The sequence below is a fragment of the Artemia franciscana genome, chromosome 15, assembly GCF_032884065.1.
Source record: "Artemia franciscana chromosome 15, ASM3288406v1, whole genome shotgun sequence".
Classification (NCBI taxonomy): Eukaryota; Metazoa; Arthropoda; class Branchiopoda; order Anostraca; family Artemiidae; genus Artemia; species Artemia franciscana.
Window position 1 is genome coordinate 32,934,957 of NC_088877.1, and position 27,953 is coordinate 32,962,909.

The 27,953-nt window shown below is 32.7% G+C and overlaps 2 protein-coding genes across 2 annotated transcripts in view; one reads left to right on the top strand and one right to left on the bottom strand.

Moving 5' to 3' along the window:
• LOC136036381 (juvenile hormone epoxide hydrolase 2-like) overlaps nt 1–21,697 on the top strand; it is a 34,015-nt gene extending 12,318 nt beyond the window's left edge. Inside the window, exons 3-5 of the mRNA XM_065718563.1 lie at nt 10,966–11,165; nt 17,071–17,302; nt 20,980–21,697. Coding sequence (XP_065574635.1) covers nt 10,966–11,165; nt 17,071–17,302; nt 20,980–21,175 — 628 coding nt within the window. The 3' untranslated portion in view covers nt 21,176–21,697. The remainder of the gene's footprint in view (nt 1–10,965; nt 11,166–17,070; nt 17,303–20,979) is intronic.
• A 5,852-nt stretch (nt 21,698–27,549) lies between these two features.
• The window catches only part of LOC136036629 (barH-like 1 homeobox protein), a 28,062-nt gene continuing 27,658 nt past the window's right edge, over nt 27,550–27,953 (bottom strand). Inside the window, exon 4 of the mRNA XM_065718930.1 lies at nt 27,550–27,891. Within this exon, the coding sequence (XP_065575002.1) occupies nt 27,636–27,891 (256 nt within the window). The 3' untranslated portion in view covers nt 27,550–27,635. The remainder of the gene's footprint in view (nt 27,892–27,953) is intronic.

Below are 27,953 nucleotides of genomic sequence, written 5' to 3' on the forward strand. Positions count from 1 at the left end.
AAACTAAAAAAGCTAAAAAACTAAAAAAAAAAGAAAAAACTAAAAAAAAACAAACTGGGAATTGCACAAATATTTCAATATATTTTGACAATAGATTAAAGTAATTCGAAAACCTTAAAACAGATACCCCAAATTTGAGGTTTAATATAAATTGTTGGAGCTTTAGCATGCTTGGCACGTAAAGATTTTTCCAAGTGTCAATGTTAGAATGAACATTGACAAATTGAAGAAAACAAATCAATAAAAAGAAGAAACTAAAAAACGAAAAAACTAAAAAAGAAAAAAAAAACTAAAGAAGAAACTGTATCTATATATATAAAAATCTATATATCTATATATATAAAAATAAGTTGTGTGGATCTGTGGATGGATCAGGTGACGTCACCTGAAAAAACTGGATCAGGTGACGTCAAAACTGAAAAAACTAAAAAAAAGGCAAAAACTACAAAAAAAACTAAAAACTAATAAAAAAAATAAAAAAGCTAAAAAACTAAAAAAACTAAAAAAGGCAAAAACTACAAAAAAAACTAAAAACTAATAAAAAAGCTAAAAAACTAAAAAAACTAAAAAAAGGCAAAAACTACAAAAAAAAACTAAAAACTAATAAAAAAAATAAAAAAGCTAAAAAACTAAAAAAACTAAAAAAACTAAAAAAAGGTAAAAAACTAAAAAAACTAAAAACTAAAAAAAACTAAAAAAAAGGAAAAAACTGAAAAATAAGCTAAAATAAAGGTAAAAACCAATAAAAAACTAAAAAAAACTGAAAAAACTAAAAAAAGGCAAAAACTACAAAAAAAACTAAAAACTAATAAAAAAAGTAAAAAAGCTAAAAAACTAAAAAAACTAAAAAAACTAAAAAAAGGTAAAAAACTAAAAAAAAATAAAAAATAAAAAAAAACTAAAAAAAAGGAAAAAACTGAAAAATAAGCTAAAATAAAGGTAAAAACCAATAAAAAACTAAAAAGAAAAAAAGGAAAAAACTAAAAAAAATTTTCATCTAAAAAACTAAAAAAAAACTAAAAAAGGTAAAAACTAAAAGAACTAAAAAAGAAAAAAATAAATGACGACACTCAAAGAGAAAGCGACCAGGACAAAAGGAATGTTCGATTAGCAATCAACAAAGCACCGGGACACAGGGAGTATAAATGACGACCAGGACATAAGTAAAAAAAAAAACTAACAAAACTAAAAAGAAGGTAAAAACTACAAAAAAACTAAAAAGAAAAAAAAACTAAAAACTAATAAAAGAACTAAAAAATCTAAAAATCTAAATAAACTAAAAAAGAAAAAAAAAGGAAAAAAATAAAGGAGAAAAACAAAACTTAAAAAAAGGCAAAAACTACAAAAAAAACTAAAAACTAATAAAAAAAGTAAAAAAGCTAAAAAACTAAAAAAACTAAAAAAACTAAAAAAAGGTAAAAAACTAAAAAAAATAAAAAATAAAAAAAAACTAAAAAAAAGGAAAAAACTGAAAAATAAGCTAAAATAAAGGTAAAAACCAATAAAAAACTAAAAAGAAAAAAAGGACAAAAGGAATGTTCGATTAGCAATCAACAAAGCACCGGGACACAGGGAGTATAAATGACGACCAGGACATAAGTAAAAAAAAAACTAACAAAACTAAAAAGAAGGTAAAAACTACAAAAAAACTAAAAAGAAAAAAAAACTAAAAACTAATAAAAAAACTAAAAAATCTAAATAAACTAAAAAAGAAAAAAAAAGGAAAAAAATAAAGGAGAAAAACAAAACTAAAAAACGAATGTATATACAGACCGGGACACCGGGATACAAATGACGACCGGGACACAGGGAATATAAATGACGACCGGGACACAGGGACACAACTACAACGGGGACACCGGGGGAAACAGGGGGATATAAATGACGACCGGGACACCGGGACAGGGAATGGTCGATTAGCAATCACCAGCAACAAAGCTCAAGGGCAATCATTAGAATCATGAGGTATAGATCTGAATACAGATTGTTTTCCCATGGACCATTATATGTTGCATGTTCAAGAGTCGGTAAACCTGACAATCTATTTATATGCAAAGACAATGGGACAGCAAAGAATGTTGTATATTCGCAAGTTTTACGTAGTTAAAACCATATATATATATATATATATATATATATATATATATATATATATATATATATATATATATATATATATATATATATATATATATATATATCTATATTCACAGGTGGGACATAGGGACACAACTACAATGGCGCGTAACTATTATGGCGCGTAACGACTTACGCGCGCGGGGGGGCTTGGGGGGGGGCGCGAAGCGCCCCCACCAACTAGGTGTTGGGGTGGCGCGAAGCGCCACCCCAACAGCTAGTTGTCTATAAATATTGCACCAGACGAGGGCAAAATTATTCTGTGACCGCACCAAATTCAGGGAAATGAAAAACAAACGGAAGAACGAACTTGAACTAGTAAACACAAAAATGGGTTATATCGATACTAACATAGTTTTATGACTTCTGTAATCTTGCCTTTCCAAAAATTCCTTTTGTTTCGAGTAAACACGTCAACTCGGTATAATATATTTAGGTATATAAGCCTAGGTACAATATACTCGGTATATTATAAGGTAAAATATTTTTTTATATATATTCACTACTGCCAAAAGTAAATGAAAAACTAGCATGTTAAATTTTCATTATACTGACTGTCACTACTTTCAACGCCATAGAGGTAGAAAAACGAATAGAAACGAGATTTTCGCTCTTTATTCCATATTTCCTTTCTAAATTAGTCTGAAACTAGAACTGTGTTGAGACCGGGTTGAAAGTGGAATCTAACTGTAAATTTTTCAGAATCAGGCTTCTAATGTTTTTCCGATTTCTCTATTGTCAAAATTAACATTCTCCTTCAAAAAACCTATCTGATGTTGGGGTCATCGTGTTTAATAAACTTTTCTACTGTTTTTCGGAGGTGGCAGATATTGACCACCTCCGAATAATTTTAAATCACACACAAGTACTAAAACGTAATTATTCTATTGCCAAGAAATTTGCGTTCTCCTTCCATAAAGATTAAGAATATTGAAATTTTGGATTACAAATGTAGAAGGCGTTAATGCATAGGAGTTTAATGCCGAATATTTAGCTTTCTATATTTGTTAAATATACATGACCATGTTAAATGACCATGATTATGCAGACTCTAACAATTTTTGAAATCATAATACTTTCTTCTTTTGGTTTTTCAACAATTCAACTGAAAAGAGATTAGCTTTCTAAAAAGAAACTCCAAGATGACCTAAAGTCTTTAGCCAAGTCTTTTAGCATATTTGAAAACAAATAGGCTAACTGTAGTCAGACATCATCATTATAACTAGAGAATTCAAAATCTTATAAGGCATCAAATCGTGAAAGTTGTTATCGATTTATAGAAATGTTGCTGTGACTTACTTTTTATGAAATACATTTGTGGAAGGTTAGAACTGCCCGTGGCAAAAATTTAGGAAATGGATTGGGAAGGGGCATTCTTTTTCAACAAAAATACCTAAAAAGGGGTATTCTAAAGAGGAAAAAAAGTGTAAAACAATATAAGGTTTTACACTTTTATCAGACTTCAATTTTGCATCGTCTCAGAATTAAACAGCTTATGAATCTTCAAATCTTGAAAGAAGCAATTGATTTGTTCATACTAAACATTTCTTTTGTGATTTGCTGTGTAGGTAATATGTTTGTGGAATTCATGTGGATAATCATGTTAGAATTTTACCGTATTGATTATTACTGCTTTTCTGCGAATTTTCAAGATCAGAGAATTACACAAAATGTAGATGGCATTAATATCAACTTATTTCATACACTTTTTCACAATTTCTCACTTGTAGTTGATATTGGCCGTGTCTATGAAGAGAGAAAGAAATATATTTTGCTAAAACTTGAGGGAAATGACTGTTTAGCTATTTTATATCATATTACTTTCTATTTTAAGTTTTGCTACAGTTTTACTGAAAAGAGTGTAATTTAAAAAAAAAAAAAATTAAGGGAATGATAGGAAGTCTGTCATTTCGACTTCTTTTCTAAAATACCAGTGAAAATGAGAATTGAGGAGGAAAATATGCACAATAAAACTAGTGTTTCCCTTAAAATATGACGGCTACCTGTAATCAGATTTCAACATTGTATTATATGAAAATTCAACAGCTTTTAAGTCCTCAAATCTGAAAAGTTGCAACCGATTTCAGAAACTAGACGGCACTGTGACGTGCAATAAATTTGTGGAAGAATGGGACTACTGTATTACAATTTTATTATATGGCTTTAAATGCTTTTTTGTGGATTTTTACAACCAAAAATTAATATCTACCTCAAAGAAACTACATGGTGTGAATGTGAACGTATTTAATGTATTTTTCAAAAAAATTTCGGTGGTAGTGGAGACTAATCATGAGGATAAAGATGAGAAGAAAAAATTGAAAACTAACAAATTCAAATTTTTATACTATAACTGTTTTGAAATTTAGTCGTTGCTGAAATTTTGCTAGAAAGAGGGTAACGTTTAAAAAAGAAAAACAAATGTGTAGAGCTATACGAAGTCTAACGTTTCGGTTTCTTCTCTGACATGCCTGTGCAAAATAAGATTAAAATACAATTATTAGAAAAATAGATAGTGGCATGTGTTGCCACATATGTAATTTTTCTGTCGAAAAATAGAATAAAATATATTATGTCGATTGATACTAATTTTCTGTGAACCTTCAAAACCAGAAGCTAATGTCTTTGACATAAAAATCAGGTTATGTTCATATCAACATATTAAATACTGTTTTCCATTTTTGTTGGTAGCGGATATTGACCATGTTTATGAAGAGGGAAAGAAATATGTCATACTGAAATTTGAATAATTGAGTTTTTGACAAAATTTGTGATATCGTAATACTTTTTCGTCACAGTTTTTCCAAAATTTTTCTGGAAAGAGAGTAAAATCTCTGAAAAACCTGCAAAATAAGAATTGAGGAGATATCTACTCAAAACACGTTCATTGTATTCTTGAGAATATTCAGTCAAACCATGATCAAACTCTAATATTAAATCACGTTCGAATTCAACACCTTGAAAATTCTTAAATCAAAAAATTGGTAGTTGGTCGTGTGAAATACCATATATGTGATACTTTTTTTCAAAAATAGGATTAAGGATTACTATGTCGAAATTTTATTTTATCAATAGACACTCTTTTTCAGTGGACACTCGAAACTAGAAAGTTAATATCTGATTTTGAAAATTAGATGACGTTAATGTGAACATATTAATACACTTCCATAATTTTTTGTTGATAGTAGATATTGACCGTAGTTATGAAAAGCGGAAGCAATATATCTAATTCAAATTTAGAAAATTGAGCTACAAAAAAAAAGTTATATCATAAGAATTTTTAGTTTAGGTATTTCTGTAGTTTTTTGAAAAGAGAGCTAATTAAAAAAAAACTGTAGAAATGATCTGAAATCAAACATCTCGGCTTCCTCCTGGGGATGGAATGAAAATATGGAGGCATTAGTTCAACGTTAAATATACTCTTGAAAATATATGGGCAGATGTTTCAAACAGGCTAAATTGGATACTTAGGTCTACTTTTGCAGTATTAGCAGAGTTTTTAACTAGTTTTCTTATTCATTTAAATTGCCAAAGGTGTTTTCTATAGGGTGTTGGCTTGTGAGATGTTTCAAACAGGCTAAATTGGATACTTAGGTCTACTTTTGCAGTATTAGCAGAGTTTTTAACTAGTTTTCTTATTCATTTAAATTGTCAAAGGTGTTTTTCTATAGGGTGTCGGCTTGTGAGATGCTTCAAACAGGCTAAATTGGCTACTTAGGTCTACTTTTGCAGTATTAGCAGAGTTTTAACTAGTTTTCTTATTCATTTAAATTGTCAAAGGTGTTTTCTATAGGGTGTTGGCTTGTGAGATGTTTCAAACAGGCTAAATTGGATACTTAGGTCTACTTTTGCAGTATTAGCAGAGTCTCTAATAAGTTTTCTTCTTCATTTAAATTCTCAAAGGTGTTTTCTATAGGGTGTTGGCTTGTGAGATGTTTCAAACAGGCTAAATTGGCTACTTAGGTCTACTTTTGCAGTATCAGCAGAATTTCTAATAAGTTTTCTTATTCATTTAAATTATCAAAGGTGTTTTTTTATAAGGTGTTGGCTTGTGAGATGTTTCAGACAGGCTAAATTGGCTACTTAGGTCTACTTTTGTAGTACCAGCAGAATTTCTAATTCTGCACATACACTTCAAGTAAGAAAAATACTTATCTCTATAGTCAGAATTGCATCCTGAATCCAAAGTTATTGTGCATTTGCATCAGAAAGGAAATTAATATTCACCATATACAGACCTAGCCTATACCAATTCAGGGTATATATTTGCACGTTAGTGAGTATATGTGTATGTATGTGTATATGTGTGTATGTGTATATGTATGTGTGTATGTATATGTATGTATATGTATGTATATATATATATATATATATATGTATATATGTAAGTCCTATAGATAGGTAGGGTAGCTCCATAGGAGGCTTAGGCCAAGTAGGACCTTGTCCCAGTGGGGCCCATAATAGAAACTGGGAAACCCTCCCCTGGGGGTCATAATTTCAGGTGGAGGAGGAAGAAGGCCCCTCAAATGTACACTCAGCAGGGCCAACTGCCGTGTTCACGCGTCAGATGAGTTACAAACCTTCTCCCAGTAATGGGTTAAATTGCATGGTGAAGCAGAACACCATCGTGGGAGGATCCTCTATAGGAGGACAACTGCGGCAGGGCGTAAGATCCAGATTTATGGACAACGGCCTCTGTAAAGGGCTGCCTCGACCCTTTCGGGGTACCTGCAAGACTGGGAAACTTGCGGTCAATTTTTCCCACTTGAGGAGTGGCGCCCCTCGAGGAAATTATAGCCTAGTAAACAACACAGCACTCGTACGGGATTCTGATTATTGGATAATTTTCTGGGCTTGGTTTGTTTTGATGGGCGTTTTCGGGCTGAAAAACCTCTTCCTAGCTAATTTATCTACTATGGGCTGCCTCCCCGTAGTAGCATAATATTTGTAGGCATGAATATATAATGAGTCGGAGGTAATAGGCTTGGGACTGTCTGTGCAGGATTTCGACTCTTGTTGATAGAAGAGCATCGCCAAGTGCTGAAAACCATGTTGTGACCAAGATGGGCCCAGGATTGCACAAAGCCTCCAACTTACTGGAGGTCCCAGGGACTTCTTGCTGTCCGGTTCTAAGCCGGCTTAAGCGCTTCGGTGTAGACTTGAGAAGATATGTTGGTCCCCATCCTGCACTGGTATCCGGGATCACTGCTTTTCTTGAGGCCAAAATAATTTCAAAGATTTAAAGAACATGAAAATTGGAACTTGGAATGTTACGACGTTAAAAAATGACTATCGCATCGACATTTTGACTGACGAATTCAGACGGTTTGAACTGGATTTATTAGGAGTTTCAGAAACTCATATCCCAGGGGTAGGAAGCATGAAATTAGGTGACATAGAATTTGTTTACTCAGGAAGGAAGGATGGGGTACATAGACAGGGAGTAGGGCTCATGATGAATAAGGAAGCTGCTAAGTCTTGTTTAGGATGGGAAGGTATTAATAATAGAATACTAATTGCTCATTTTATGACTAAAAAGTTTAGGGTATCAGTTATAGTAGTATATGCCCCCATTGAACCAACTGATGGAGATACTAGTGACTCAGATGAATTTTACTTACAGTTACAGGAGCAAATAGACAGGGTACCAGGTAGAAATATGGTGTTTTTGCTAGGAGATTTTAATGCCCAGGTTGGTAGAAATAGGGATAGATGGTATCCTAGCCTAGGTAATTTTGGTGTAGGAAAAGAAAACAGTAATGGCTATAGGCTTTTGCAATTTTGTAGGTATAACAACCTAGTTATAACCAATACGGTGTTTGGTCACAAAATGGCCCATAAGTTGACATGGTATTCACGTGATGGTAAGACAGCAAACCTTATTGATTATGTTATTGTAAACAGAAGACTAGCAGGATCAATACAAGATACTAGGGTGTATAGGAGTGCCGTTATTGATGTTAAAAGTAAAGATCACCATCTAGTAGTGTCTAAGGTTAATTTAAAGCTGAAATTTCGGAAGAGTAACTCCCTCCCGGGAAGTTATGATGTTGGTAGACTTCAGGATGAAAATCTGAGAAAAAAATTCCAGGAACAGTTGAGTACTAAACTTGAGGGTTTAAAATTTGACAATGTGGAAGATGGATGGAATAATTTCAGAAAAACAATTTGTGAAGTTGCTGATGGTGTCCTAGGGAAGAGTGCTAAGACAGCAACTAGGAATATTAGTGAAAAAGCTTTAGGTTTAATAGAGAGTAGAAGGGGTTTGTATAAGAATTATCTGAGCGATAGGTCGTATGAAAACAAAAGGAATGTAAAGAAAGTGGAGAAAGCATTAAAATATGAACTAAGGAGATGTGAAATGGAGGCGATGGATAAAATTGCTGAGGATCTGGAAGATGCGGCTAGACGGCATAATAGTAAAATATTATACTGGCATGTTAATAAATTGAAAGGGAGTAGCCGATCCGGACTAGTCCCAGTTAAAGATAGAAATGGGGTCACAATTAGTGATAAGGAAAAAGTTAAAGAAAGATGGGTGGAACATTTTGAGAATGTGCTAAACCGAGATACAGTTGCAGGAAAAGATATAGATGAAAATGAAAAAGTTTGTGATACCTTGGATGTGAAGGAAGATTTGTTTAGTGAGGAAGAATTAGCGACAGTACTAGAAGGATTAAAAAATAATAAGGCCCCAGGTGCTGATAGTATGATTAATGAGTTCCTTAAATATGGTGGCTCTGAGGTTAGGAATAAGCTACTGAAGATTATGAACATGATTTTTGAAAAAGGGGAAGTACCCAATGATTTTAGGAAAACCTTAATTAAACCACTGTATAAGAAAGGTGACAAGAGTGAATGTCGGAATTATCGAGGCATTAGTCTGGTCTCTGTAGGTAGCAAATTACTGAGTAATATGATACTTTTTAGACTGAGACATGCTGTAGACAAAGTTTTAAGGGAAGAACAATGCGGTTTTAGAAAAGGTAGAGGATGTGTCGACCATGTTTTCACTCTTAGGTTAATAATTGAGAAGTCCCTTCGTTGTCAAACACCTTTGGTCCTTAGTTTTATCGATTATGAGCAAGCTTTCGATTCTGTTGATAGAACAGCGTTAACAAAGGTCTTATCGTTATATGGTATACCAGAAAAATACATTAAAGTGATTTGCGCTATGTACGAGAATAATACTGCTGCGGTTAAGGTAGGAAATGAGGTTAGCAACTGGTTTTGTATTAAATCAGGAGTTAAGCAGGGTTGTGTTCTATCCCCCTTTATATGGATCATTTTGATGGACTTCGTCTTAAGGAGCACAGGAAAGGCAATTGGAGACCATGGAATCAAATGGGGAGGAAGAACGCTCCTGGACTTAGATTATGCTGATGATTTAAGCATATTAGATGAAAGTGTGAGCAAAATGAATGAATTTTTAGAGGTTTTACGAGTTCAGGGTGCTAAAATAGGCTTGAAAATTAATGTTAAGAAGACTAAGTCACTAAGGTTAGGAATAAGTGAAGATGAACAGGTGACCTTAGGTAACGAAAAGATTGATCAGGTTGGGAGCTTCAGTTACCTTGGTAGTATTATTAGTAAAGATGGTGGGAGCAGTGAAGATGTTAAAAGTAGAATAGCTAAAGCTCAGGGTGTTTTTTCACAGTTAAAAAAAGTTTGGAAGAATAGAAAGATAAGCCTACAAACCAAGATTAGAATATTGGAAGCTACAGTGATGACAGTGGTCAAATATGGCTCTGAAGCATGGACACTCCGAAAAGCAGATGAAAATTTACTAGATGTTTTCCAGAGAAATTGCCTACGGATTGTTCTGGGTACCCGGCTGACTGACCGTATTTCAAACAGTAGGTTGTACGAAAAGTGTGGTTCAATCCCGCTTTCTGGGGCTATAATGAAAGAAAGGTTGAGATGGCTAGGCCACGTTCTACGGATGAAGGATGACAGATTACCGAAGATTGTCCTTTTTGGCCAACCGTCTGGGGCTACACGGAAAGCAGGTCGTCCTTGTCTGGGTTGGGAGGATGTCATAAATAAGGATTTAAAGGAAATGGGAACTTCCTGGGAGGGTGTAAAGAGGGAGGCTTTAAATAGATTAGGTTGGAGGAGGAGCGTGCGTAGCTGTGTTGGCCTCAGGCGGCTTGGTGCTGCAGTGAGTTATTAGTAGTAGTAGTAGTAGTAATCCTGATCAGACCCCAACAACATATTTGCTAAATCTCTCAGAATTTTTTCAAGTCTAAATCCTGAAAATTGGGAAGTTTTCAAAAAGAAGTAAAGATTTTGCAATAATCCAGATTTTTTGTTACTTTTAATGAGAAATCCACAAAATTGTTTCGCTTAAACTGCAGGAACGGAAAATAGAAATGGTGAAAATTGGCTTGAATAGCTTATATCAACACCGATTTGATGCTAAGTATTGTCTACAAATACTATGTTTAATTTATGTCATTTTTATCATGCAAGTTGTAGAAATGTTGTTACGATGTTGGATACTTTCTACGCCCAATGAAATCCACTAGAAAGATTAATGTATACCGACTCACCAAATTATGCACGAGATACTATATTGCATAATCTGAGTGTACAACTTCTGCTCAATTTGTCTTTTATACATAGAGATAACAGACATAACCAAGTATCAAAACATAAAAAATACGTAAGTAAACGAATAAAAGTACATAAGAAACGTACAAATAAATACATAGGAATATACAAGAAAACAAAAAACATAATAAAATGGACTTTTGATCTTTCTAAAATTAGCTTTTCTAAAATTTGTAAATATTCCACATCCACTGTATGTAATTACCTCCTTTTTGGCAGGCTGCTTGGACTTCACCTGAATATGGCCATTATTAACACACCTATGGCTTCACTAAAGGCCTTCATTGGATCATTTTTCCCCTCTTTAGTGATTGAAAAGGAACATCAACATCTACTGTATCCATTAAGTGAAAAACTGGAGACTCTTCTTCGAGAAACTGGGTATTTGCATCTTCAAGCAACAAAGCCTGATACTCTAGGTAGTGTATTTAACTGCATTTCATATGAAGCAGTTTTTTTTATGATTTTTAGTAAAGGCTCTTATACATTTTTTCTATTATTATATTTATTTTATGATTTATTTGTTTATTTTTTATGATTTCTATATATGTTTGTGTTTTTACATGTTCATTTTTTATTATGATATATTACATATTATCATATATAGATTATATATATTATATTTATATTATCTATAATATTACCTTTTGTTTCTTATTTATTTATTTATTATTACGAATAGCGGTAAGCATCAATGCTTGTCGTAATATTATTATTCATATTTTTTTTTTTTAATTTAATACAATATATTTTGCATATAATTTCTTAAAAAAAAATTTTCATCACATCTTCTTAACGCTATACCCAACACCAGACTTATCAGGCAGTTTTTTTCATGATTTTTAATAAAGGCTCTTATATATTTTCTATTATTATATTTATTTTATGATTTTTTTATTTATTGTTTATGATTTCTATATATATTTGTCTTTTTACATGTTCATTTTTTATTGTGATATATTACATTTTATCATATCTAGATTATATATATTGTATTTATATTATATATAATATTACATTTTATTTCTTATTTATTTATTTATTATTACGAATAGCGGTAAGCATCAATGATTGTCGCAATGTTATTATTCATATATTTTTTTTTAATTTAATACAATATCTTTTTCATATAATTTCTTTTAAAAAAAATTTCATCACATCTTCTTAACGCTATACCCAAGACCAGACTTATCAGGCAGTTTTTTTCATGATTTTTAGTAAAGGCTTTTATGTATTTTTTCTATTATTATATTTATTTTATGATTTATTTATTTATTGTTTATGATTTCTATATATATTTGTCTTTTTACATGTTCATTTTTTATTGTGATATATTACATTTTATCATATCTAGATTATATATATTGTATTTATATTATATATAATATTGCATTTTATTTCTTATTTATTTATTTATTATTACGAATAGCGGTAAGCATCAATGCTTGTCGCAATATTATTATTCATATATTTTTTTTTAATTTAATACAATATCTTTTTCATATAATTTCTTTAAAAAAAAATTTCATCACATCTTCTTAACGCTATACCCAAGACCAGACTTATCAGGCAGTTTTTTTCATGATTTTTAGTAAAGGCTTTTATATATTTTTTCTATTATTATATTTATTTTATGATTTATTTAATTATTGTTTATGATTTCTATATATACTTGTCTTTTTACATGTTCTTTTTTTATTGTGATATCTTACATATTATCATATCTAGATTATATACATTGTATTTATATTATCTATAATATTACATTTTATTTCTTATTTATTTATTTATTATTACGAATAGCGGTAAGCATCAATGCTTGTCGCAATATTATTATTCATATATATATTTTTTAATTTAATACAATATCTTTTTCATATAATTTCTTTAAAAAAAATTTTCATCACATCTTCTTAACGCTATACTCAAGACCAGACTTATCAGGCAGTTTTTTTTATGATTTTTAATAAAGGCTCTTAAATATTTGTTCTATTATTATATTTATTTTATGATTTATTTATTTATTGTTTATGATTTCTATATATATTTGTGTTTTTACATGTTCATTTTTTATTGTGATATATTACATATTATCATATCTAGATTATATATATATTGTATTTATATTATCTATAATATTACATTTTATTTCTTATTATTCATATATTTATTTTTCTTAATTTAATACAATATCTTTTTCATATAATTTCTTAAAAAAAAAATTTCATTATATCTTCTTAACGCTATACCCAAGACCAGACTTATCAGGCCGTTGTGGTTCTTCCTTGCTTCGAACTTGGCAGTTTAAAGGAGGTAGGTGTATTCAGGACGTCAAAGACGGGTTTGAAGATTTGTTTTCTTCATCTGGGTATTGTAAAGATTTTAATGATGCTGTTAATGTCTGAAGGCTTCTGTCAGGGCTAGTGACTAGTGACTATCTATCTACATACAAGTTCCAACTATCTACATCTGCAATAATTCAAACACAAAAATAGTTACCGTATCCTTTCTTAAAAAAGCAAATTCACTGCGCTGCCAAACTTTTTTTTGGCAACAGAAGTAATAATGATTACAAGCAAAATACTAATAATGAATATCCTCTAAAGCTATAAACTGACTACAGCTTCAGAAACTTAAATGCACCAATATATACAAAACAACCAAAGACCATCTAAAAATGAAACATTTTGCTGCTTAATAACAGCATTGCAAAATCATTTTTTTCGACAGACAAGAGAAAATAGGGTCAAAAGCTACCAAATTCCTTTCTAATTTGTTACCCCCTCTAATTGACAGGCCTTCAACCCAACCTATGTGCAGATATTTTGGCTGTTCTTTTTAAGGTACAATAACTAACTGTCACTCTGAAACGTGTATCGTTTTGAAGCTAATTGTGACTGAAACTTCTGTTACGCCAAATGAATAGATACCAAAAACTTTGTCTTACAAATCAGTATTCTTGGTTTAGGTGAAATTGTCGCAAGAAAGTAGTAATGTTAGAACGCAAAAATTCCAGTGAATCTGAAAAAGTGGATTTCTTTGTTTTAAGGGATTGGTCTATTGGCGCTGGTTTTATTAAAACCTGAATATTCCCTTTATTTTCTTAAAAACATCATTTTCAGCAATATCTTCGTTTTCTGTTTCTTCTTTAGGTCTATCTCCAAGTATATTTCTTCTTCTTTAGTTGTTTTTAAATTGAAAATCGGTAATTCTATGAAGAACTCATAGTAAATAATTTTTCAGGATCAAAAGTGAGCATGAAGTGCAATCTCCTACTTTAGCAAAAACTATTGTTCCAAGAATAAGAAATCAATATCTTAGAAAGTGGGATTTTATTTACTTGTATGAACTTTCAGAAAAAAAAGAACATGCAAAACTTTAATTCAAGAGAGAAACCTATGCATAAGTGAGCCATTTTTAAACATATTTGAGTGGTTTTATGAAAGCTATACATATTTAAGACTTACAATCTATTTAAGCAGATTTGCACAAAAAAATCTCACTAGTCAGTATTTTTTTGAAAATTTTTGTTATCCTACAAAGACACCCCTCTAAATTCTGAATAATGGTGGTATCCGACGGATCGTTGCGAATTTGAAATCCGTTTTAAAATCCGTATGTCTCTCATCTTCCCACCAGTATCGTTAATCCAAGAAGAATAAGCTTACTCTACTATTTCTTTCTGTTGGGCTTATTTTAAAACTTTATCAATTTTATAGGGTACATATCTCCAAAATTATGTTTTTAGTCTAAACAACAAAAACAGGCTAACTGTATGAAAATAACAGAAAATTATGGAAATCCTAAACAAACCTAAATTTCGTTGTTTGTCTGGGTGGGGGGAGGGGGGTTGAACCTCTAAGCCCTTCCCTTCTATTCTGACAGTTTCCTGCTTTTCATCCTGCTTCCCTTCCTGCTCGAGGGGAAAAAATCGTTTAAATTCTTTTCAAACTGATCGTTTAAATTTTAAGCTTGGCATCTAGCCTTGTTCCATGTAAAATTTGAAAAAGACAAAATTCTAAGACTTTTTAAAAAGTTATCTTTCTTTTGAACACTTTTGTAGAAAAAAATAAAATATAGTGTGAATATAAATTAAACGGAATGTAATATGAAAAATACATGAAGTATAATATGAAGTATGAAGAAATATAAAACAAAAACTATAAAACTCGGGAAGTATCAAAAAGCTGCTCATTAACTCATACAGAGAGAGAGAAGCAAGAAAAAATAAAAATCTAAGTTAAGATCAAGTGGGTAACCTTTACAATCTCTTCTTTTTTGTCTTTTTTTATGAGATATTGTTTTTTATTATCTATTCCTTTCGAAACCACCAGCTCAGAATTTGGTAATTTGCCCAGAGGTTTCTTAATTTAGTGCACACTGCTTTTAAGAAAATAGGAACTTAATAGGACAGATTAAAGCCCTTCATGGGACCAGACTTGCGCAGAAGAGGATCTTCCAGAGCTTCGTTGGCTTCTGTTAGCTCATATATGTAATTAGCTGTTGGTAGTAGTAGTAGTAATAGTAGTAGTAGTTACAGCACAAATAATTTTAAATGGAGAAAGGTTTGAAACCAACTGTAAAAACTACAAGCTAGAAATATGCAAACACATTTACTTCCTATTAACGTCTGGTTTCAAATATGGAGGTTGAAGAAAAACTGTAAAATCACTTATTTTTTTCTCTCTCCGTTATATATTTTCACAGTACTACAAATAAGAAAAAGGGTGACTTTTGTTAGTAATTTCTGCCCTTTTTATATTTAATTTCTTATTTGATCTGATCCCAGCTCGTTCAAAGCTTAAAATTGCTTTCTATTTGAAAGTTTAGTTTTTTGTGAATAGAAATTTTGCTACTAAGGGCAAATGCATCGTGTCACCAAGACATTTGAGCCTGACTCAGCATTGCATGTTACTTTATAAAAATAGTTTCTCGTGGCCCATTCCCACCCCATTCAAGAGATTTCTGTTGGTCGTTTTGGCCTTGCTGCTTGGCTGAAAGTGCGATTTCCGGAAACAGTTCCGGAAATTCCGGAACTGCGAATTTTGGAAACACTCCGGAAACATTCCGGAAGTGTGATCATACTTCATAAATAAAACTTGAAAAACAAACAGAAGCCAGCCGAAGCTAGAGCCTTCTTTTAAAAAGTTCAAACATTCTCCCACAATAATTTGTTCGCGTATTCACATCTAAAAATCGGCAAAGTGGTAGTTCTAATAAAACATCGGCTTATAGTCTTTTTTTTTTCAATTCGTCGAATGTTTTATAGATTTCTTAGCTAAAAGGTATATCATCACCGTTTGGGTTGCTACTCAACGCTGTTATCAAAAATATGGTTGATATAGTCACATATTCTTTTTGGGACATTTAAAAAGATACATTATTATTTATGGTTTTTGTTGAACTAAAAAAAAGCTTACCATTCGGTTCAAAAGCCAATGGTTAAGTCGATGTTTCACCACCATCTGTTCAAAATACATGGATTCATTACTATCTATTAAAAACTTATTTACCCGTAGTTTTCAAGTCCAAGTTTAGTGCAAAGAAGAAGAGAGAGTCCGATGAAGCTTTTGTAGTTAGATTATTAGTTTGCCACATTTAATCATAAAAATATATTGATTTAGAATAGATAACTGTCAAATATCAACTTGATTTTGATTTTGATTCAAAGGGTTTGGTCTGTCCTTAACTCTACCGTATGTTAGTCATGTGTCACTATGTGGTTTGGATCCTATCGAAGGCTCTTGGAGCCTTGTGAGGTTGGATCCATTTGTGACGGCAGCAGTTACCGTATTTAGGAAGATAATTGAATTGCGAATCAAATGACATGAGCTAGCAAGCAAATTAATTACCTTTTCAGCTAGCAAATTAATCGAATGTTTCACAGATTCTGCGGATGGAAGATGATGTGTCCAATATTGTCGTTTTTCGCTAACACCATCTAGGATCAAACAAAAAGCAGGTTGTCCCCGAACGAGGTGGGGAGAAGCCGTAAGGTCGATTTTAAAGAAAAAGGACAGTTCTTGTGAGGGTGTAAAGTGCGAGGTTTTGAATAAATTTGGATGGAATGGGAGAGTGCGTAGTTGTTTTGGCCTACGACGTCTAGGTGCTGCAGTGAGTTGTTAGTAGTAGTAGCAATACATTTAAAAATTTACCCTTTTTTTGTTTATTTTCTCTCCCTCTCTCAAGCTGAGTTTATAAGGAGACTTGATGTCAGTCAGGGACTTTAGAATTTAGATCGTAGTCCTTGATACTCTGTTCCTTAATTTTAACGATACTTTGTCCTATTTAATTTTGTTCACTTTAAAAATATAATATTTTCAGGTGTTGGACTTGATAACTCTCCTCTTGGACTTGCTGCATATATTATTGAAAAATTTTCCACATGGACAAATAAAACATGGATGTACAAGGAAGATGGTGGTTTAACTGAAAAATTTACCATGGATGAGCTCCTGACAAATGTGATGGTTTACTGGGTGACAAATTCTATAACTTCTTCTGTGAGATTATACAGGGAGCAGTTTGCTGATCCCTTCAAATATCCAATTGACAGGTAATTTCTTTTAATACTATACTTTACAACATACCTACGTTTGATGAATATAGAGGAATTCGCTTCCCTGAAATCTGTGTGAACGATAGTTTATCTGAATTTATTAATGTAAGCAGAAAAATAAAATGTTAAAGTTGTGTTCTTTTTCTGAGACAACAGAGCACAAATTTACTGAAAAAACAATCAGTATATTATATAGCTATCATTTTTTTTTACATATGATATTAAAGCAAAAGACTTTATTATCCTTATTATGCAATGATTACTACTATTACAAAAATCAAAAGAGAAGAAAAGCAAGAATGAGGTCATATAAGGCTAGTGGAAATACTGGATGAAAGAAACGGATATTTCGAAAGGACAACCACCTCTTTTCTTCAGCGCTATAGGCTTAGAAAAAATAACAAGGAAACACGTTCACATTGTCTTAAAGAGAATGTGAACCAAGAAAATCGGATAAAACCAAACAACACGGAAGACCATAAAAAATAACAAACAGATAACAATGCAAAGAAAGCATTTGCTGAGCAATGCGTAAGGTGAAAAAAAAACTGAGAGACCAATAAATTTGGTTGGTAAAAGACTGTTCAGAAAGGACATTGAAACTTTTTTGTAACGTGGTGTAAGAAAAGGCATCAAACAGAGGGAGATTGTAGAGGTACGTTTGCCAACTGTTCCAGCGTTAGGTGTACTAGTGTACCATTATTGATTACTTCTACTAACAACCCACTTCAGTACCATACCTCCTGAGGTCAACACAGCTAAGCACGCTGCTTCTCAATCCCAATAAATTCAACCCCCCCCCCCCTCTTTACAACCTCCCAGGAAGTTTTCACTTCCCTTAAATCTTTTCTTACGACATCGTCACACCCAAACCGAGGACGACCTTCTTTTCATTTAGCCCTAGATGGTTGGCCGAAAAGGAAAATCTTTGACAATCTGTCATCCTTCATCTGTAAAACTTGTCCTGGCCATCTGGACCTTCCTCTCATTATAGCCCTTGAAAGTGGGGTAGAATATACTGATTAAGTAACAGTATCTTGTTAGTTTTATTGTTATACTTTTTTTTTAGCCCATGTCTCTTTTTCAAACACTATCTTATAAGTGATCTCGTCAGTATATGAGAATCTGATCACACTAAAATTTTAAGATTAGAGTTTTTGCAGCCTAAAGCGCAATCTACTAGGCAGCCTTGCATCTGTACAAACTCTATTCTCAATAATAATTTGCATCTGTATTGGCAATGTGGCACCTCAAGACATTTACAAAGGCAAACTATTTTTTAATTAATGGAAGGCTCAAGTTTTTTTTTTTGGGGGGGGGGGGGGAAATTGCGATCAATTACTTTTTCTTTAATACTACACTATTCGAAGCTTTTATGATATACTAAATAGTATACTAAAAGCCAACTTTACGCTAATATTAAATTTCTCAATATGTTCTTAGCTGTTTTGTCGACGCCATCTACATATACTATTTGTAGGAGAATAAAGCTTAAAGTGAATGGAAGAAGCACCACAGATACCCTAGTTAGATTAGAGCATCTAATAAAACTTAGTTTCAAAAAAGGAAAAGCTAAATTGTTATCAAAATTAACAAATGTGACTATATTTATAGAAGAAGAATGGGTTTATTAGAATGGATCTTTAGAAGAAGAAATGTGGATTTAGAAATAGAAGTAATAAGAGAAAAAATTTATTGGTCGCATCTTATTTCCCTTTTGTTTGTTAGCTAAACTTAATTTTATTTTAGCAAGATTACATGCTCTGTTGAATAGTTGTTGCCCCATACTAATTGTATTCAAATCTCTCATAGGGTTTAATCCTTCGTTTATCTTCTATCCACATTTCCCCAGGATAGAGGGACTTAAAAAAAAATACTCTTTTTGCCATAAGAAGGTTTTATTTATTTTAAATTCTGTAAATAATTCACTTACATGTTCTTTGTGGCCTTCCCTGGAGAAGGACAGCTGTACACTCCCCTTCTCCTTAGCTTATCGTTCTCCTGTAGAAATAAAATACCCTTTTTCATATTTGTAACCATAGTTTAGTCAATGCTAGAGGGTTACTTCTGACAGTATGATGACATATGAAAAACATATGCTCCTAATAAAGTCCACAGCTACGTTTGAATAAAAACTTCATACAATAGAGCCATACCACCCAAATCTTCCAGAATTGTTATCTAAATATCAATGTGGATTATTTCAGTATTATTTGTTACTTTCCTTTGGAGGCAAGTTAATATAATGATTATACAATTATTTTGACGTTTTTATATTTTTTTTTAATTTGACCCTACGCTATTTTTAAAAAATTCTTTCTTTTTATTTACATTTTCTTTTCCTCATACAAATAAAACTTAATAAATTCAGGTACTGAATCAGAGAATAGGGAATAAGTGCCCGTTTTACCTCAGTTTTCGAAGTAAACGTTAAATTGTTCCGGAGATTCAATTAAAATCTTTTGTATGTGGCTATGAAGAGGGTCCCCCCCCCTTCCGAAATTTAGGCCTAGAAAAAAAATACTCACATATGTGCTTCTTTTACAAAACTTCACATAAAAAACGATGGAAAGCCTTTCTCATCATCATGTGTGCGGCATTTTTACTGAAAAACTTTGTTTTTTCTTTAAACAGAGTTCAGACAATCTATAAGATATTTTAAGAAGATTTTTTTGCACCGAAAAAATATCAACCAATCAATTTATTCATACTAAGAATAATATTCTTTCATAAACAATAAACGGTTATTTAGCCCAAGAAGTTAAGCTTGCGGTGGGTGTTGTTTTTCTATCCAATCTACTTTTTTCTCTTGAATGTATTAGTTGAGAGTTTGGTGTCAACATTTGTGTTCAGTGGAGTATTTAATATTTTTTGGCCAGGCTAACTCTCTTAATTGCATTTTTCACTGTCGCAGTTTATCTTAACTCCTTTCAAAGGGGGTATTTTTAATATGCCCCATTTTTTAATTCTATTCTAACAGTAGTATATTGGCATTTAATTTGATCCTATAAATTTGGTCTGTTCGTCCTACGCTTTATGTTATTTTCTGCTTTAATCTTGATCTATTAGAAAAATCGAGTAATATAGATTAATAATCTAATCGAATCAACTATCTAATTATTATTAATAATCTTATAACTGTTACTAAAAATTATTCATACTAAAAATAATCTTCTTTTACAAGCAATAAACAGGTATTTAGCCTAAGAAGTTGAGCTTGTGGTGGGTGTTGTTTTTCTATCCAAATCTATTATTTTTCTCTTGAATAATATAATTAGTTGAGAGTTTGGTGTCAACATTTGTGTTAGCGTTTAGTATTTTTTGGCCAGGTTAATTCTCTTAATTGCTTTTTTCACTATCGCAGTTTATCTCGATTCTTTTCAAAGGGGCATTTTTTATATCCCCCATTTTGTATTTCTATTCTAACGGTAGTATATTGGGATTTAGTTTCATCCTATAAATTTAGTCTGTTCGTCCTACTTTTTATGTTGTTTTCTAGTTTAATCGATCTAGTAATACACCTAATCGAATAATCGGGTAATATAGATTAATAATCGAATCGAATCAACTATCTAATTATTATTATTATTCTGGTAATTGGATTATCTAATAGTAATATAGTAAAGTAATAATCTCATTGATATTCTAGATTAATCGATTTAATTATCTTTTAGCATTCCCTGCTCTGTCCCAACCGGAATTGCTGCCTTTCCAGAAGAAATATTTGTGCAACCACAATTCATGTTGAAGGAACGTTTCAAGAATATTGTGAGGTTCCGTTATATGCCCAGGGGAGGCCATTTTGCTGCATTCGAAGAGCCCCAGCTACTTGCAGAAGAAATTTTTGAGACTTTTAAGTTAGCATTGTAATATGTTTCAGCCAATTTCTAAAAAATGAATTTTCATCTAAGCAAAAAAAGTATTTATGTGCAAGTTAGTTGATTTCAGCTTAAAATTTATATGTCAGATAATCAATAAAGGCTGGGGGGAGAAGGAGGGCTTCAGAGAAATATTCTCTCTAAATTCTTTAGATTTTAGGATTATCTCGAGAGTTTTGCTCTTGTAATTGTGTTTTTTCGAAACATGCCCCTCCTCCTCAGGAAAAATTTATTTATATATTAGACACTGGTTCTGGTTAAATGCGGAAAGGCTGATAATTGTAGTGGAATTAAAATATTGAAATTCTCTCAATTCATTAAATAAAAATAAATTTTTTTTCGTTAAAACAATTACAGTTGAAAACAATAGTTTCTTTGAAATCTTAAAACTTTTACAATTTATTCGCCATTACTTAATTTTTTATATTTTTAAATTAATTATTATCTTTTTAAAGTAATTCCCTTGATTATTTTTATAATTTCTTTAATTGTTTCAATAAACTAATTTCCTTAATTTTTCGTATGTTCTGGCTTCTTTTTCAAACCCCTCTCTTGACACAAAACCCTGCTTGTATGGCTACAAAAGACAGAATGGTTGACTGCAGAAGGGTATGTGATCGTTTTGGAACTCGAAATTTCATTTAGTTAAAGAGATTCTAAGTCTGAGAATAAAAAAGCCATATGATATGACTAAAAAATTAGTTATTTCGTTATTTAAATGGCTAAATTTCTAAATATTTAAATTAGTTATATAGATATTTAAATAAATATGAATAGATAAATGTGAATTAGACAAAATGAATAAATTCAGTACCAACTAGAAGAAATAAAGCACTGCGACTGCATGGCACAAGCCTGGAAATGCGTCAAAAATGTTGGACAAAAAATAGAAAAATTCCCAGTGGTCAAAATAATTTACCCTGCTCCAATTCACTAAAAATATGTATTGCAGCATGTAAAAAAAAAAAACTGTTATCCACATGTTTGTAGAATTGGCAGAAAATATTTTTACCGAGATGTAACTCTACTGGCTATAAATCTCAAACCATGTACCATGTTCTAAATAATAATATCGAAATTTAACAATTACCCTGCAAATATGCAGTTAACAAAATGGTACGATTGTGACACAATGGGTAACACAAGCAGGCAATGCTGCCTTTTTATGCCGCTTAGTCGTTGCTAAATCGGTCCCAGTCTGCTGTTAGTCTGCAATATAAGAATGCCACATAAAACATACCAAATTGCAAGTCTTCAAAGTAACAAAATTTGGACTAGAAATTCGAAATAGAGCCAAATGACTTTATAAATAGATTGAGCCAAAAACTTTTGTTGTAGTTTTTTTTTAATAAAAATTATTCTATTTGTAGAGGTTTAAGACATGTAGCTTATATTTAGGTGACACCTAGCGAGAAAAAATTCGTTCTTTTAGTCATTTTCATTTTTTGTTTCTTTCTTGCTTTGGCTCTTTTTTTTTCGAAACTAACTTGCATAGGCCAAAAACATAATTATACAACTTGAAATTGGACCAATTAAGTAATAAATAAGATTTGACATTAAATATCTAAACTCATATTAGGATGCAAATTTACGTTAAAACTGATGCTTTTCTTTATTACCACTTATGCTATTCCTTGAGCTTTATTCCAAATCTTCGTAATTCCCTGCGTTGATAGTTGCAAACGGGTCAAAACCGAGTAGAATGAAGAGGGTCAGAGAATATTCATCGAAGGGGATCAAATTCGGGCAGCTATTTTATTACTTTTCTAGAGAAGGTTCTGATAAGCCATAGGCAGCGTTATAGAGCTGCCTAAGTAAAAAGCAATGTGGACACAATGTATTTTTTCCCAAACACATCCAGTCAAAATTTTGAGATATCCATCTTGTTGAGCGCAGTTGGAAGGTCCGGAAATTATGTCTTTGAGGATCACAACCCCCCCCCCCCACACCCCTCGGGTCAAGGGTTGTAAGTTAAACCCAGGGGCCATATAAGGTTTTTGTAAAAAGGTTAGTCATGTAAGCTTTAAAGGGGGCTTATTGGATTGGTACTCAGAAGCTCTAGTTCCCTTTTTAAGAGTCAAAGTGACTATACGACATTCCCCCCACAACTATCATTCCCCCAAACACATCCAATAAAAATTTTGAGATATCCACTTTGTTCAGTGCTGCTAAAAGGTCAGGAATTTATGTCTTTGAGAATGACCCTACCACGGTACTCAGGACATGGTTGGTAAGTACTGCCCTGGGGGAATAGAAGGTTTTTATTGAAGCTGTGGTTGTATAAGCTTCAGAGGGGGCTTATTGGATTGGTAATCATAAGTTCTACTGCCGTCTAAGAGTAAAATGATTGGAGGGCAGATACCCCCCCCCCCCTAACACCGATCATTCCCCTGAAAACATTCAATAAAAATTTTAAGATAGCCATTTTTTTCAGCGCAGTTGAAAGGTCCAGTAATTAGGTATTTGAAGATGACAACCCTTCGCAGCCCTTAGGACAAGGGGTGTAAGCTATGCCCCTGGGGTATATAAGGTTTAAATGGAATGTGATACAAACTTCAGAGGGGGGGGGGTTATTGTGTTGGGAATCAGAAATTTTAGTGCCCTTTTTAAATTTCAAATGATGAGAGGGTTACTAGCCCCCCTTACGGTTCATTTTCTCCAAATTTTGAGATAGCCATTTATGCAAAAGCAGTTCAAAGGTCACACAACAAGACCTTGGGGTTGACAAAACCCCCCAGAGTCTGGGGGCCAGGGCTGTAAGTTATGCCTCGGGGCATATAAGCTTTTTATGCAAGGGGTGTTTGTTTGAACTTTAGAGGAAGCTCATTTGATTGGAAATATACAGTTTCTAGTTTTTTTTAAGAATCGAAATTGTTGGAGGGTAACTAGCCCCCCCCCTCTGACACCCTGTTATCCCCAAACGCATCCGATCAAAATTGTGGAATATTTTGTTGACAATTAAATTTATAAAAGAAAACAAGTTTTTTCAACCGAAAATAAGGAGCTACGTTAAAACTTTAAACGAACAGAAATTATTACGTGTGTGAGGGGATTTCTCCTCCGCAACATCTCGCTCTTTTCGCTAAAGAGTTTTTAGTACTGTTAAAAAAAAATTCTTAATGTTCCGATAAAACGAACATAGCGTTTCGGAAGCCGTTCTTAGGGAATCTGGACGGAATTCCCACTTTAGCGTAAAGAGCGAGATGTTGAGGAGGAGCAACCATCTCATATACGTAATAATTTCTGTTCGTTTTAAGTTTTAACGTTTCTCCTTACTTTCAGTTGAATAAACTTGTTTTTTTACTTAATTTCTGATCGTCTTATAAACAATGCCAGGAAATACGACTCCACTTCCAAGGAAAATTCTCTCCTCCTCGTGGACTTAATTCTCTAGACCTAGACAATTCAATCTTGGTGAAAATTTACCTCGAACAATTACCCTTAACATCTCCACGCGTAAAATTGAGTTGGTAAAGAAAAAGCAAGACATACGAAGAATTTCATGTAGGAATTCTGGTAAACTCTCAGTGTGAAATTCTCCTGAAAAATTCATCCCCTGGAAACTTCCATCCCCTTGGAAAATTATCCCCGTGGAAAATCCCACCAGCAGAAAATTCCCCCTTCCCTACCCGAAAAATGTATGAATATAGGTACTTTCCAATAACAAACACATACCTAAGCAATGGGCAAATTTTTTAACTTAAAAACCTTATCCAAAGGGTTAGGGAATCATGGTATCTCCAAGGACATAGTTATTGGGCCTTTCAACTATGCTGAACAAAATAGCAATCTCAAAATTTTGATCGGACGATTTTGGAAAAAGGGGCGTGGGAGGGGCCTTGTTGCCCTCCAATTTTTGGTAACTTGAAAAAGGGTAATAAAATTTTATTTCCCGTTCAATTGAACTCTCCCGATATTATAGAACCACTAGATCGATACGATCACCCCTGGAAAAAAACAGCAACATAAAAACCAACAACAAATAAACATACATACGTGAACTTTCTTCTGGCAAAAACTACAAAATTCCATATTTTTGCAGATAGGAGCTTGGAACGTCCACAGTATGGCTTTTTGATACGTTGAATCTGATGTAAGCTCAGCCAGAGTCGACCTAGCTCTAAATGGATACCTGGAGAAACATGGGGAAGGTAAACAGAAAGGGTGTGCAAAAGCACAGGGTGGTTGGCCCCCAACCCCCCATTGCACTTCCTGGCTGAAAGGCCAGAAACGGAGATCAGCACCGCCGGTAGGGACTATCAAGTCTAATGCCGTTTTCTTTACCTTTTACCTTTTTTATTACTCTGACTGTTGTTACAACTATGCCCTAGGATATGCAGGTGAAATTTTCTAGGGATTTTGATGGGTGAGATATGCAAATATGCATTTTGCGATATGCATTTTGTCAAAAGGTTGTAACAACAGCACCTTAGGAACAGTTTGGTGTTTAAAGTTGAAACTAACAGGGCTTGTTGTGAGGGATCTTGATCTAACCAATAGAAAAATATTTGAATCTTAATGCTACTGCTTCTACTCGTGCTAATACTACTGTTGCTATTATTACTACTTCTATTGGTACTGCTACTACTCTGCTATTAAAACTATTGGTATAAAGGCGAAAAATTTGGGATACATAGAGATTATATGGAACTAAATCAAAAAACAAAATTCCCACACATGTTGGGAAGCGGACGTATCAGATATTCTTCAGGAATGGTTGATGGTATTAAGCTGGAACTTTCAGTGCGTATTGAAGGGGATGTTGAAGAAACCAAAGGTGCTATATACATATTGCTACTAATGCTGCTACAGCTATTGCTACTGCACAAGCAAAGATTATTAAGGTGAAACTTTTAAGGGATATTTAGCCGGATGTTGAACTAATTCAAAACAAGATATGAGCATGTCGACTATTCAAAAAGGTGACTAAGTAAGATCTCAGGAACAACTTAAATTATTAAGTCATTTCAAGGTAAGTTGTGGGGGATTTCGAACTAGCCTGAAAGCACTGTGTGTGTAATTTTAATATTACCACTGCAGTTACTGTAAACAATAACGCTAAGGGTATTAATGTGAAACTTTTAGGGAACGTTTAGGGGGAGTTTCAAGTAAACGAAAAAACGATATGTATGCAGATTTCCAACAGGGCTTATAAGCAATATCATAGGCACCGCCACTCAATAATTATTAGAAGCACCATTGAAAATTGTAAAGGGGCTAATTCGATTCAAAATTAAAAGTTATAGCGACTTTTTAAGAGTAAAAATAGATTGGAGGGCCAGCAGCCCTTCTTTCAACGCCTATTCATTTTCCAAAGACATTCACTCAAAATTTTGAGACAGTCATTTTGTTAAGCATAGTAGAACGGTCCGGCAACTATATCTTGAAAGATATTGTACATGTCAACCCCCCACAATTATGTAATTGGCCCATTATATTTTAAAAATAAATTTTGCTTTAGAACTAAATCAAAACGCATTGTGTTTATGGTTGCCAATAAGTTACCTCAGCAGTATATTGGGAACAACTAGAGGTATTAAGTAGAAAGTTTTGGGGTTACTACTATTATTAGAACTGGACTTACAATTTAAATAAGTAAAAAGAGTGTAGCTGCATCCACGTTGTCAAAGAGCATAGATAGAATCTTTTGGGAATAATATTAAGTTTTATTTTTCAGGTCAACTTGAGGAGGCCTAAAATTAAATAAAAAATACTAATGTCGAAATTAAGAATTGTTGAAGAAGTTGCTTCAACATACAAATAGCAAGCCGAACTATGGATTCTTATAGAAAAAACCCGAAAAATATAAAAAAATCTTTTTTATGAAAAAGACTATGTCAATAAAAACGAATAGAAATTAATTGAAATTTTTTTTCCATAAAACAAGCTTTTCAAAAAGTAAGTAAAGAGCTTCATTAAGCCGAAGATGAGAAGAAATAAAGTCAAATAATCTTCCAATCGTAAAACTACCACAAACCACTATCACTAAATAAATAAAACTCAAAATGAAGAGAAATTACAATAAATAACCGAGATAAACTCGAAACGAGCAAAAATTAACACGAGGAGGGCTGATAACCCCTATGCCTTCGTAAGACCTGAAGATAATTTGCGCTATACTGAAAACAAAATACGTTTTAATCTGAGTGATAGAATAGGACATAACGAATCTTAAAATAAATACAAATTTCTGTTAACATCTTGACAATTACTCAAGATAGGATAGAACGGTCTGGACCGACGGGTAGAGCTTCCTCGGTTTCAATGAGAGGGCTGTTAAAATATGTTTTACAGAAAATGTAACCGAACAGTTTTTGACTTCCCCAAGTTGTATTCTAAAATAATATGTACTGTTCAATCATAAACTCATATTTGTAATTTATTAATAAAAATCGTTATCTTAATGCGGGTTAAACACAACAAGCTAATATAATTGAAAAATAGGGACGCAATTAGTTATGTTTCCGATCGTCTAAGCTTTGAAAAGATGGCCGTGCCAAAAACTGGCCAAAGGGTGACCTATGACTGCCAATTTGAGGTGGTATAGGCTGAACAGATGGTGGCATTGAACTGGGTGAATAGCGAGCTGTTCCTATTGCAGAGGGGAAAATTTGCGGTTGCAAAACATCCAGTGGTAGTGCTTGTCGACTATGGTTTAAAAATACAGATTGGTTTTGGGATGAAGGGAGCCCAGGTTGACTGAAGAACCTGTAAGAAAAAGAAACTATGCTAGAGATGAGTAGTGGTCTGAATTTGGTATCTGATTCAGG